Below are 12,959 nucleotides of genomic sequence, written 5' to 3'. Positions count from 1 at the left end.
AGAAAGAAATAGAAATTAGAATTGCAGTAAAATAAACTAAAAATAAATTAAAACTAAATAAACCGATGTGACGATGATCTAGCTTCATGCTCTGATTTCGGACTGATCCTGGACAATAAATTTTCTCCTCCAAACTGACAAGTCAATTATAGTGATCAAGGATGCCTCAGACCACCAACCCTTCTATGTGTAAATTAATTGCGGTAACACCCAACAACTAACCCTTATTGAATGAATAACCGCGAAGTATGAGTCTATGATTTAACTTATTGGTAGCTTTGTGAACTAGAAGGGCCCAACTTGAACCAATGACCTCAGTCCTGCAGGTTGTTTAAATATGATTTTTGTTTCCCTTGACGGATCCAACCAAACACTTAATTGGACAAGCCAATGTGTTCTTCGGTAGAATGATTACGGTAGATGATCATATTGATTCTTCCAAGTGTATGCCTATCAAAATCAAACCAATGAATTCTTTTTGACTTAATACCAATACAACTTTATGAGACCATAGTGTCTATCTCCTAAATTGGAAAAATAACAAATACTGGAGTAAGGGCTTTACATACAATTTGAATCTTATGGCTCCAAAAATCAACCTAAAGCTAGATCAAACTCTTATATGTGAAATCAAGCTCTCATGCAACACACATATATGCTTGTTTCCCTACGCATCGAACAATAACTGTTCCTACAAAAAAAATCAATTAAATTGTCAAATTTGATAAAATTCATATCCAAAGTTAATTAAAATGGATAATCAGTGACAACTTTTTCACTATCCTTAATTATAATTACAACATTTTTATTTCAAAATAAAAATAATTTGAGTAAAAGTATTTCATGGTTAATAAAAGAAAAGATTAAATAAAAATTTCTTAAAATTTGTGCAAAAAGCAAAGAAAAATAGTGTATACATAAGAAAAGATAAATAAAATATGCTTTCCATCATTAATTTTGTGCTGTACGGTTGATAGATTTTTTGATAAACATTTTAATATAAAACATTCTATTTTTGTGCATATTATCAAACAAAACTAAAAATAGAAAAGCATTCAAGATACCAACGGCATCTACGTAGTTGTTTGTATGACAACTTCCAACTAAAAATCACCAAGAAATGCTAGTCTCTTCTCTAATTTCTCGTACAGCCAAGAACTCTGCACCAATTACCCCTATGTAATAACCCTTATTAGTCTTAAGTTTTTCCATTTCCCAATGAGTTAAAGACATTTTAAAGAAATAAAAAAAAGAAGAAAACAAAACCCATAGTTTCACTTCTTGCTTAAACAAAGAAAAACCATAGTTTTCCTTCTTCTAACTTAACAAGTTGAACCCTTCTTTGAACCAGCTCCCACAATGCTTCGAGCTCAGGTCTTCTTATGGGCATATATATTGATATTTTTCCCTGCTAGTGTTGTAGCGCAAGGCCTTGGTGTCAACTGGGGTGTCATAGCATCACATCCTTTAGACCCTAAGATTGTCGTTAATATATTAAAAGATAATGGCATAAAAAAGGTTAAGCTTTTCCATGCTGAGCATGACATTCTAACTGCCCTGTCTGGAACCGATATTGAGGTCATGGTGGGGATCCCCAATCATTCTTTGGAAAGTCTTTCTGAGAAATATAGTGTAGCACAAGCTTGGGTGAAAGCAAATATCACTGCATATATGGGTAAAAAGGGTGTCAACTTCAAGTAAGTTTCTCTTGTTACAAATAAAAATCAATTTTAAACCATGATCTTATTACAATATTTTATGTAAAATATTATGTTCATAATTTCCAAGTTTTGAAATGATTTTATCTTCCACTTTCTACTTAGTTAAAGTACAAGAGTTAACTAAAATATTAGTATTAACTCAGTTTTTTCTAAAACGCTAACTATATGCAAAATTTTAAAAATTAATAGAATAAAATAAGATTAATGGGTAAATTTTTTTAAAAGTATAAACTAAATTATTATGAAGAAGAACCTAATTGAAAGTTTATGAATTAAACATTAATACCTTTAGGATGGTGAAAATAGTTTTAATTAACCAAAGAGAATTTAGTTAAAGCAATAAAAATGAATTATATAAATTATTGATGTACTTATTGAATATCTTCAACTATTTTACAGGTACGTGGCCGTAGGAAATGAACCATTTCTGGCAGCCTACAACGGTACGTACAATAACCTTACACTCCCAGCTATGAAAAACATACTGAAAGCACTAAATGAAGCGGGTGTTGGAAAAGATATCAAAGTATCAACACCGCTCAATGGTGATGTATACATCACACCAACTTACAAACCATCAGATGGAATATTTCGACATGACTTGGCAGATATCATGAATGGAATATGTGAATTTCTCCATAAAAATGATGCTGGTTTTATCGTCAATATCTATCCTTTCCTAAATCTTTACCAAAATCCTGGATTCCCTGAACCTTATGCCTTCTTTGATAACGATGACTCAAACTCTATGGATGATCATGGTGTTAAATATCGTAGTGTTTTAGATGCTAATATTGACACTCTTGTCGCGGCACTTAAAGTAGCTAATTTCTCGGATATACCAATCATCGTGGGGGAAGTTGGATGGCCAACTGATGGTAATATTTACGCCACAACAAAAAATGCTAAAAAGTTTTATAATGGGTTGCTAAAGAGAATGGCAACAAATGAAGGAACTCCACTTCGCCCGAAGCAGTATCCTGATGTGTATATGTTCTCTTTGTTGGATGAAGATCTTAAGAGTATTGATCCTGGAATGTTTGAGAGGCATTGGGGGATTTTCAGCTTTGACGGACAACCTAAGTTTCCAATGGACTTGTCAGGGAAAGGACAGAACAAGTCGCTTGTTGGTGGAAAAAATGTCAAATACATGGAAAAGCAGTGGTGTGTGTATAACAAAGATGCTTCTAACCAAAAGGATTTGGCTGTAAAGGTTGCATGGGCTTGCAATAGTACTGATTGCACAACCTTGGTACCTGGAGCTTCATGCTCTGGTATGGGTATTGACATGAATGCCTCGGTTGCCTTCAACATGTACTACCAAATGGCAAATCAAACTAAAGGTGCATGTGATTTTGAAGGTTTAGCCAAAATTGTCAAGCAAGATCCATCTAACGGGACATGTCGATTCCCAATTATGATTAAAACTATCCAAACTACATCCAATTCCAATGCGTCTGCTCCTAAATCATCAAGGTCTTCCACCCCTAGCTCTTCAACATCTCACTCTCCCTTTCAAACTCACTCTCCTTCTCCCTCTTCCTCTCCCTTTCATTCTCCCCTACTTATCTTTCAATTTTTTGTAGGTATTTTTACTATTTGGTTTGTGTAAATATGACCTTTTATTGAAATAATGAAAATCATTTAAAAATTTGAAGTTATTGAGTTGTTACTCATACAATTGTAACTAACAATGTAACAAGTAGCAAAAACATAATGCAAATGAACACAAGCAAATGTTGTAGCGGCCCGAAAGTTAGTGGTGTCGAAAATTATGGTTTCAAGACCTAATTTTCGTAAATTTAGCTCGTAAATTAAATATGGATATTTACGGAGCTAGGATATAGATAAATTGAAATTCGGCTAAGTAATGTTGCCGAAATTGTGGTTAATTAAGACCCAAGGACTAAATTATAAAAGTTTCAGATTTTTAATTGGGATAAGGCTTAGAAACTTAAATAAAAATTATCCAAAGGAATAAATGGTTAATAAACCAATTCTATATAGTAGATAGTGGATGATGGTGATGTTGGCCATTAAAATTAAAATAATTATAATTAAAATAATTAAATAAGATTAATTAAAGAATAACCATGATTAATTAAACTAAACATCACTTAATCTAATTATAAATAGCAACGTTAGTGGATGATGACAAAATATCATCTTCTCCCTAAAAACATACCATCCATTGAAGAAGAAAAATAGAAAGAATCACCATTGATAGTTAGCTTTTGACCATTATTTGTAAGTAAGTTCCTAAGCCATTTTCTTTTGATTTTTATAGATTTTTTTTATCATGGGAGCTTGATTTAGCTAGCTCATGTATCATTTTTTTTAATTGTTCAAGTTTTGATAAGCTACCAGTATTGAGAATTGTGTATTAGGTGTGAAATTGATAGAAATTAATCTTAGTTTAAGAAAAAAAGGACTAAATTGTAAAGCTTAATTGTTGATTTCGTACATTAGGGATCAAATTGAATAAAATGAAAATTTGTCATGAAATTTTGGTAGGAATAAGATGTAGAGGGTCCCTAATAAATATATGTGAAATCAGATTTCAATCTGAAGCTCTAAATAGAAAATTATGCTTGTCTTGGTTTTAAAGACTAAATTGAATAATTTGAAAAATATGTATGACTTTGAATTTGAATGTGATTTAATATGGAATTTGGTATTTTGTTATTATTGAGTTATTATTCGTAGCTAAAGACGACACAAGACCATCGAGAGGGAAAGGAAAAGAGAGAGTCAACGACAAGTGATGCGAGCTTTCAATTTGTATTTCTTTGACCCAAGATCAATCTAATTATTGCATATTCATGTTAAATTGCATGATTTAATAATGAGGTGAGTATATAATACTACTATGAGTTAAATTATGGTGATTGATATGGTATATCGAGATAGAGAACTAAATTGAATAAAATAGAAAATAGCATGATTTAATTGATATGTGATACCGAGTATGAAATTGAGTTAAAACATGTTATATGCTGTATCTTAATGGTGAATTGATGAAGAATTGAGAATGATGGAATGTGAATTGAACTATTTGATGAAATTAGAAATTGGTTACCTTATTAACTGTATGGGTTTATACTTCAGTTTAGCCGATGATGCACTTATGTGCTAGTATGATTGCTTTGGTTTGTCCAATGATGCACTATGTGTGCTAGTATAATTGTTTCGATTCGACCGATGATGCACTTAGGTGCTAGTATTTTTTCTTCGGCTTTCTCAATGATGCATTGTGGTGCCAAATTGAGATGCAGGTTGACTAATCTGTGTATCCATTTGAGCCCGAGTTATGTTAATAGGGGATATATTTTGTGAATTGGTTGATTGATATTTGAAAATGATTAAATGTTACAAAGTTTCACTACAAGTACTTATATACGATATTTGATTTTTGATAGCATGTGAAAGAACATGCGAATCGATTAATGAGCTTGAGGGCCAATACGGTATGATAAGATATAGATTGTTTAATTTGGTAATGAAATGAGGTATAATCAAATGTTTCAAATTAAGTATATATGCAAATATCATTGGCAATATAATATCGGTATGAAATGTTCATATAATTGACTAATTCAAGTAATGTATAGGTTATTCATTTAAAGCTTTGGTATAAATATGGCATTAACATATATAGATGTGTTGAATGAAATTTTATACATGATGTACTCATATTGGTTGACATTAGAACATATAAATTGTATGCATTTGATTATAACCTAAGTTATATTGTTTTGAATCATGGAAATACCAATAAGCTTTATCGCTCAGTGTACTGTTTGTTTTCTATGTGCAAGTTTAGTCCTGAGCAGTGAATCTAACATCTAGCCTAAGATCCCCGACTTATCAATTTTTGTAAACTCTCTTTTTTGTTTGTTATACGGCTTGTACCTAGGTGGAGTTAGTTTTGGTATAAAATGTGATATTGTGAATATTTGATGTTTAATTGGTAACTTGAAATGATCAATTAGGTTGAATCCTTGTATTAAGAAATGGGGCATAATGAAATTTCTCAAATGTAGCTAATTTCGTAATCTATACATAAGAATGATTAGGTGAATGAGGGAAAGGCTAAAAATGATCATAAGTGTGAGATTTTAACATGTATCCTTGAATTCTAAATGAATGAATGGTAATATATGTTAGAAATGAGGTGTTGTGAATGGCACAATTGAGTTGAAATTGTATGTGACCGCAACCAAATGTGTTAACATTTGGACTGGAAATGCTATAGCAAAAAGATATGAAATTAAGCAGCAATGTTCACAAGTATACAGGTCAAATTGTAATATAGTATTGTACAACAAGATACAAGAAGTACTCCGAGGATTAAGGGTGAGCAAAGCTCGATTCGGCTTGAAAAAATCGAAAAAAATTTGAATTTCAAGTTAAACGAATCGAGTTATTCGAGTCAACTCGAATTTTTTTTTTGAATTTTGAGTTCAAATCAAGTTGAGTTTTTTTATTTGAATAACTCGAATAATTCAAATATCAAACTATAATATTTTACATTTTTACCTCAAACTCCCAAACCTTTTTACTTTTCCCTCAAAACTTTTACTCCTTCCCACTTTCCCCCCAAAACTTTTACTCCCCTCCCATCTCATCCCCCCATCTACCCAAAAGCCATTTCCCACCAAAATTTTACTCTCCCATTTGCTTTTCCTCAAAATTTTACTCTAAAAAACCCTCAAAAAATTTTTCCCTTCAAAATTTTTACTCCCTCCCACTTTTCCCCTAAAACTTTTACTCCCTTCCCATCCTACCCCCTATCTACCCCAAACCCATCCCCCCAATTTTTTTTAAATATTTTCCCCCTAAAATTTTACCCCCCTCTCACTTTTACTCCCCAAAACTTTTTATTTTCCTCTTAAACTTTTACTTCTCACCCTTTACTCCCAAATAAAAAATCAAAATTATCCGAAAAAACCCCTAAACATAAATAGTAATGATTTTATTTATATTTACTATTTATATTATTAAATTAAATTTCACATTTTATATTATTTATATTATTGAATTTTTTAGTCATATTGAATATTTATATTAAAATTGAATTATTAATGATGCCATAAAATATTTGTGTTAAAATTTTATATTGGTATCAATTTCACATTTTATCTTTAAAATAACATTTATTAAAAAAAATCACATTTTTACATTTAATATATTTTTTAATTCCAAAATACATAGTAACAAGAATCTGAAGATAATTGAAACAACTAAGCAAGCAAAGAAGCTAACCCGTATATAAAAGATTAATAAATAAATTATGAGGTGATGAAAGTTAAAAAAAATTACGGTGGACAAATTTTATTACAGTGGGTGATAGTGGTTACAAGGACCAAAATTATTTTTTAAAATTTAACTTGAACAAATATATTCAATTCGATTCGATTTGAATTATATTTCACTCGAATCGATTCGAGAAGATATCAAATCAAATTAAGATGATAAAATATGATTCGTCATGTAACAGCCTAATTTAGACCTTAGTCAGACAATGGTTTTGGGACCACAAATCCGAGTCAAAAAATATTTTAATATTATTTTCCGTGCTTATAGTATGTGAATTGATATGTGTGTAATTTTCGTGATTTAATTTATCCGTTTGTGTGCTTAATTTGTGAATAGGGCTAAATCGCATAAAAAGTAAAAGTGGCATTCTCATTGTTAATATGCTAATTTGTTATGATTTGATTTATGGGAAGTCCTTAAAAGGCTATTATGCCATTATAAGGTTAGTGGACATTTATGTCCATGATTCAAGTGACTTATATTATGATTTTATTAAGGTTAAAATGGTAAAAAGTAAAATGACATGTAATTAAATAAAATAAAACATGAAAATGGCCATGCATGTTCATCTTTTTGGCTGAAAGTTGAGAAAGAAAATGAACTCTTGAGCTTTTGTGTATTCGGCACTTTGAAGCTTAAAATTAGGTATGTTCCTTGTTCGGTTTTTGATAATTTTTACGTTTTTGAGATCGTTGCTTCGAATATTAGCTAATCCATGTTTGAATTTTTGAATTTATTGATGTATTCATGAGTTGCCATTGATGATAGCTTGTGGTTTTTGATGTTTAATGATGGAAAATAAATAGATGTTGATAGATTATTATGTTTAATTAAGTGATTTTTAGTAAAAATGCCTATTTAGGATCAAATTGTAAATTTTGTAAATTTAAGGGTCAAAATGAAAAATAAATGAAAGAAATGGGCTGCTAGGGACCCTAGTGAAATTCGGCCAAGCTTGGGTGTGGTGAAATTTTGAATATTTTGTGTTTTGTGAAATAGGGACTAAATTGTGAAAAATGTGAATTTTAGGGGATAAAGTGAAAATTACCCTAATTATGTGTTTTTGGTTTGAATTGAATGAAATGTGTTATTAAATAGCTAAATTTTAATTTATTTAGATCAAGAACAAAAGAAAACGGAATTAGATTGGGGGAAGTCGAAAGTGGTCGAGTAGTTGATTCCATCCATTTGTCTTTGTCCGAGGTAAGTTCATAGGTAGATATATGTTGTTAAAATTTGAATATATATGCATTACATGTTCCGAATTGATTTATATTAAATATATGTGTATATGTCGAATTGAATTAAGCTTTGGAGGACTAGTTATGAGCTTGAATCGATCGAATTACTACAACCGAAAGCCCCGTACAAACCACAAGAATAGTTAGGATACATATGTCATGACATAGGGTTCCGATACGTGATTTTGTGTAAGACCTCGTCTGGGACGTTGGCATCAATTTGAGATTTATGTGTAAGACCCTGTCCGGGACAGTGGCATCGATGTTTGATAACATGTAAGACATCGTCTGGGACGTAGGCATTGTACTAGCTTTTTGAGTTATCCGAGTATCCTTATTGATTCCGAATGGTTTAATGGGCAATGATAAGTTAAGATCGAACATGAAAGTGAGCTAAAAGGTTTAGGCATGTGAGAAATTAAATGTTTATGAATATATAGTAAGTATAATACTTGAGATGATGATATAAATTATACATGTTAAAGGTGTGACCATTATGTGCATGGGATTATTTATGTTCGGCCTTATTGAAGCAATTATGCTAATAATCATTTGATAATTTATTTTCTTATGACTTACTAGGAAATTTAAGCTTATTGCATATGTGTGTTTGTTCGTTGTTTTATAGATTTTTGGAAAGCTTGTTACGAGCTCAGGGATTGTCAAGGAAGTCCGTCACACTATTGATCTCAATTTTGGTATTTTAACAGCTTGAGACACTTAATATATGGCATGTATAGGCAAGCATTTGTTATGTTTGGTCATGAAGTTTGTATATATTTAGCCAGGCAAAAATGGCTTAATCTTGACATTAATGTTTATGTGTATTCGATCATGGAAATAACTTATTAAGGAAGTATATTTTATGGTGTATGTAACAACCCGGTTTTGACTCTAATCGGACATAGTGGTTTCGGGACCACAAGTCCGAGTCAAAAAAATATTTTTAATATTATTTTGTGTGTTTATTATGTGTGAATTTAATTGTGTGAAATTTTCGTGTTTTAATTTTGTCATTTGAGTGTCCGATTAAATAAAAGGATTAAATCGCTTAAAATAAAAATTTAGGGGTTAAATCTAAAAGTACCTAATTGTTGTTGTCTTTTTAAAATGGGGGATTAATGATGCAATTAGACTAAAACATAGATAGTGGGTGGCAAAGGACTAATATAACCTTATTATATATGTTTTGGTTATTAATTATTAAAGGTTAAATAAGTAAATTAATAAATAATGTATAGTATAATAAAACAAAACATAAAACAAGCCATTATCATCTCTTTTGTTGGCCGAATGTTGCAAAGAAAGAAAACATTCATGGCATTTAGGGTTTCGGCACTTTACTAGCTTGATTAAGGTATGAAATTGTTTCGGTTTTTGATAATTTTTACGTTTTTGAGATCGTTGCTTTGAATACTTCAAAACCCATGTATTAATTTTGTGAATTGTTGATGATTTTGAAATGTGCCATTGATGAATGTTTGAGTTTTGTCATGTTAGTTGATGAAATATGAAATATATGTGTTAGATTAACATGTTTTGTCTTTAAATTTTTAGTGAATTTGTGTAATTAGAGTTAAATTGTGAAAATAAATTTTTGAAGGACTAAAATATGAAATAAATGCAATGTGTGGACTTGTATGAGAACCATGAATATTCGGCTCTTGTGTGGTATGGGCAAATTTTGTGTATTTTGTGTTTTGTGCAAAAAGGACTAAATTGCAAAAAGTGCAAAATGTTAGGGGCAAAATGGTAATTTTCTCATTTATGTATTTTTGGACTTAATTGAATGTTTTTATGAATAAAAAGGTTAAATTTGATTATGTTTAGATCAAGAAACGAAGAAAACGAATTTGGATCGGGGAAAAACGAAAGTAATCGAATAGTCGATCGTGTCTGCTGATATCCGAGGTAAGTCTATTAGCAACTAAAAATTATTAAGTTAATATTTATACATGCATATTAATTGTATTTTATGTTAAGTTATAATTGAAAGTATATTAGTTGAATAAATTTTGAAGTATAGATTTTATATATATATAATAATCGAATATACAAGTATGATCTTGTATAAATTCATGGTTTGAAATGAAGATATGAAATGTAATCAAGAATAGGTGATGTTCGAATAAGCATGAATATATATATATAAATTTCTTTTCTTGAAATTAGGTAAGAAAGTTATATATATATACATAAGATAGATCAAATTTATATATGTGAATACATGATTAAGTCTTGAATTTAGACAAAGATATGTATATATATATTATGTATAATACTCGAATATATATATACGTATATACAAGTATAAACTCTTGGATTGGATTAAAAATATGTAACTTATAATTGTATATGTATAGTTTCGAATAGGTATATACATAGATATATGTGAGTTATAATTTATTTGTATATGCTGTACTCGAATGAGCATGTTTACATATATATATGTCCTTTTATTGAATTTAATTAGGACATTTATATAAGCTTATATGAAGTTTGATTATACAAGAGTATGTGTATATGTTATTGTAATGAATTTAAGTATGAAATTTATAAATGTATGTGAAAGTTTCGATTATGTATGTATGTTCATGTAAAAGTTCTTAAATGGAAGTGAAGATATGAATTTATCAATTTGGATCATTATAAAGTGATCGAATGTAATACAGACTTTACGTCTAGCAGGCTTGATGCCGGTGAAATAATTCAGACTTTACGTCTAGTAGGCTTAATGCCGGTGGTACATTTCAGACTATAGGTCTAGCAGGCTAAAAGCCGGTGTACTGAATCAGGTTTTAAAACCTAGCAGGCTAAGTGCCGGTGAATCTATTTAAATTATGTGAAAATATGAAGTTGTTATATCTATGATTTTGGTTATATGAAATCGATGAATACATAAACATTAGGTTTTTATATGCTTGGTGAGTATACATCTACATTCCGGTTTTGCTTTGGTTAAACATAATTGTATGCATTTGGTGGATACAAATAATATAGGCATATGTACATTAGGTATATGCGGTTGTTAAATACATATAAGTCGAGCCTATGTGTTTGATAATTATTTATGTATGCAATTGGGATATATATATAAATGTACTCATTTAAATGTATATGATGAATATGTATATATATTCGAATGTAGGTATTAGCTATGTATTCAGGTATAAATTCAAATGAGTCTATATATATATAAACGAATATAATAGGTGATTGGTATATATGAGTATGATCAATTTTATGCACATGATAAGTACATATGTGAATTCGAAAGTGTGCAAGTAATAAAGTGTATATACATTCGATTTTAATTGTTGATAATTATGTATGCATTTGTCTATAAGTAATTGTTAATATATATATATTTTGTTGTTATGCTATAGACTTACTAAGCTATAAAAGCTTACTTTGTTTGTTTTCGTCCATTTGATTTTATAGATTTTGGAGACGCGTTACGAGCTCGGGGATCATCAGCATAGTCCATCACACTATCGACTTCTTTTGGTATTTTGTTAAATATTTGAACTTAATCTTATGGCATGTATAGGTTTGAGTACGATGTTAATTACATTTTGATTGTAAATTATAATAGCTATGCGAAAGTAATTAAATTTTCATGTTGTGATCAGTTTGGTCTTAGAAATGGTTGTATTTGTTCGGTAATGCCTCGTAACCCTAATTCGGCGACGGAGACGGGTTAGGGGTGTTACATTTTATTGGTATCAGAGCTACGGTTTAGTCGATTCTTGGACTAACGTAGCATGTATGAGTCTAGCTATACATGCCATATTTTATATCGAGATAGTGTGATGACTGCTTACGTCTAAAAATGTGTTTTCGTATAGTAATGGATCCCGATCGAGCCGTAGCCGATGATGTTGAGAGTATAGCGCCTGCTCCCGCACAAGGGACAGAGCCGGTAGATTCTCGACCGACCTCGAGTAACCAGGAGGGAGAGGCTAAACAAGCCTTCTACCAAATGATGAATGACTGGTTTACTCAATATGTCCGAATTAATCCGGTTGCACAACAACCTCCACCCCTGACTAATCCACCTTCGATTCCTATTATACCTCAAGTAAGTGATCCGATGAGATTACTTAAGCCTCCTATTGACAAAATTTGAAAACACGGGGCCGAAGAGTTCAGAGCTACTGATGATGATGATGCTGAGCGAGCTGAATTCTGGCTTGATAATACTATTCGAGTGTTTGATGAGTTATCTTACACCTCTGATGAGTGCTTGAAATGTGCCATATCTTTGCTACTGGACACTGCATATCACTGGTGGAATACACTAGTATCGGTGGTTCCGAAAGAGCGAGTGACCGGGAATTCTTTCAGATTGAGTTTCGTAAGAAATACATCAGCCAGAGATTCATTGATCAGAAACGTAAGGAATTTCTTAAATTGAAATAGGGTTGTATGACAGTGACAGAATATGAGCGGAAATTTGTGAGACTCAGTAGATATGCTCGAGAATGTATTTCGACTGATGCTATCATGTGTAAAAGATTTGAAGATGGGCTGAATGAAGATATTAAACTGTTAGTTGGTATACTTGAGATAAAAGAGTTCGTAGTACTTGTTGAACGAGCTTGTAAAGCTGAGGAGCTCGGAAAAGAGAAGAGGAAAGCTGACTATGAAACTCGAGATTCTCGTAAAAGATCATTCA

General features: G+C 31.0%; 1 protein-coding gene across 1 annotated transcript; it reads left to right on the top strand.

The window, feature by feature from the left end:
- The first annotated feature begins 1,093 nt into the window (after positions 1–1,093).
- LOC107915346 (glucan endo-1,3-beta-glucosidase 8) lies at positions 1,094–3,382 on the top strand. Its single transcript, XM_016844508.2, has 2 exons — positions 1,094–1,697; positions 2,121–3,382. Exons 1-2 carry the CDS (start codon positions 1,360–1,362, stop codon positions 3,331–3,333), a joined length of 1,551 nt encoding a protein of 516 aa, XP_016699997.2. The 5' UTR covers positions 1,094–1,359; the 3' UTR covers positions 3,334–3,382.
- Positions 3,383–12,959: the final 9,577 nt, after the last annotated feature.

The sequence above is a fragment of the Gossypium hirsutum genome, chromosome D10 (assembly GCF_007990345.1).
Source record: "Gossypium hirsutum isolate 1008001.06 chromosome D10, Gossypium_hirsutum_v2.1, whole genome shotgun sequence".
In the NCBI taxonomy this organism is placed as follows: Eukaryota; Viridiplantae; Streptophyta; class Magnoliopsida; order Malvales; family Malvaceae; genus Gossypium; species Gossypium hirsutum.
The sequence above is the reverse complement of the archived record's forward strand: the minus strand, read 5'-3'. Positions and strand labels throughout refer to the sequence as shown.

Excerpts from the sequence above, each read along its gene's own strand:
- LOC107915346 (XM_016844508.2), top strand. The coding sequence starts at position 1,360 with ATGCTTCGAGCTCAGGTCTTCTTATGGGCATATATATTGATATTTTTC. Across the intron at positions 1,698-2,120 it reads AAAAAGGGTGTCAACTTCAA|GTACGTGGCCGTAGGAAATG; the intron begins GTAAGTTTCTCT and ends ACTATTTTACAG.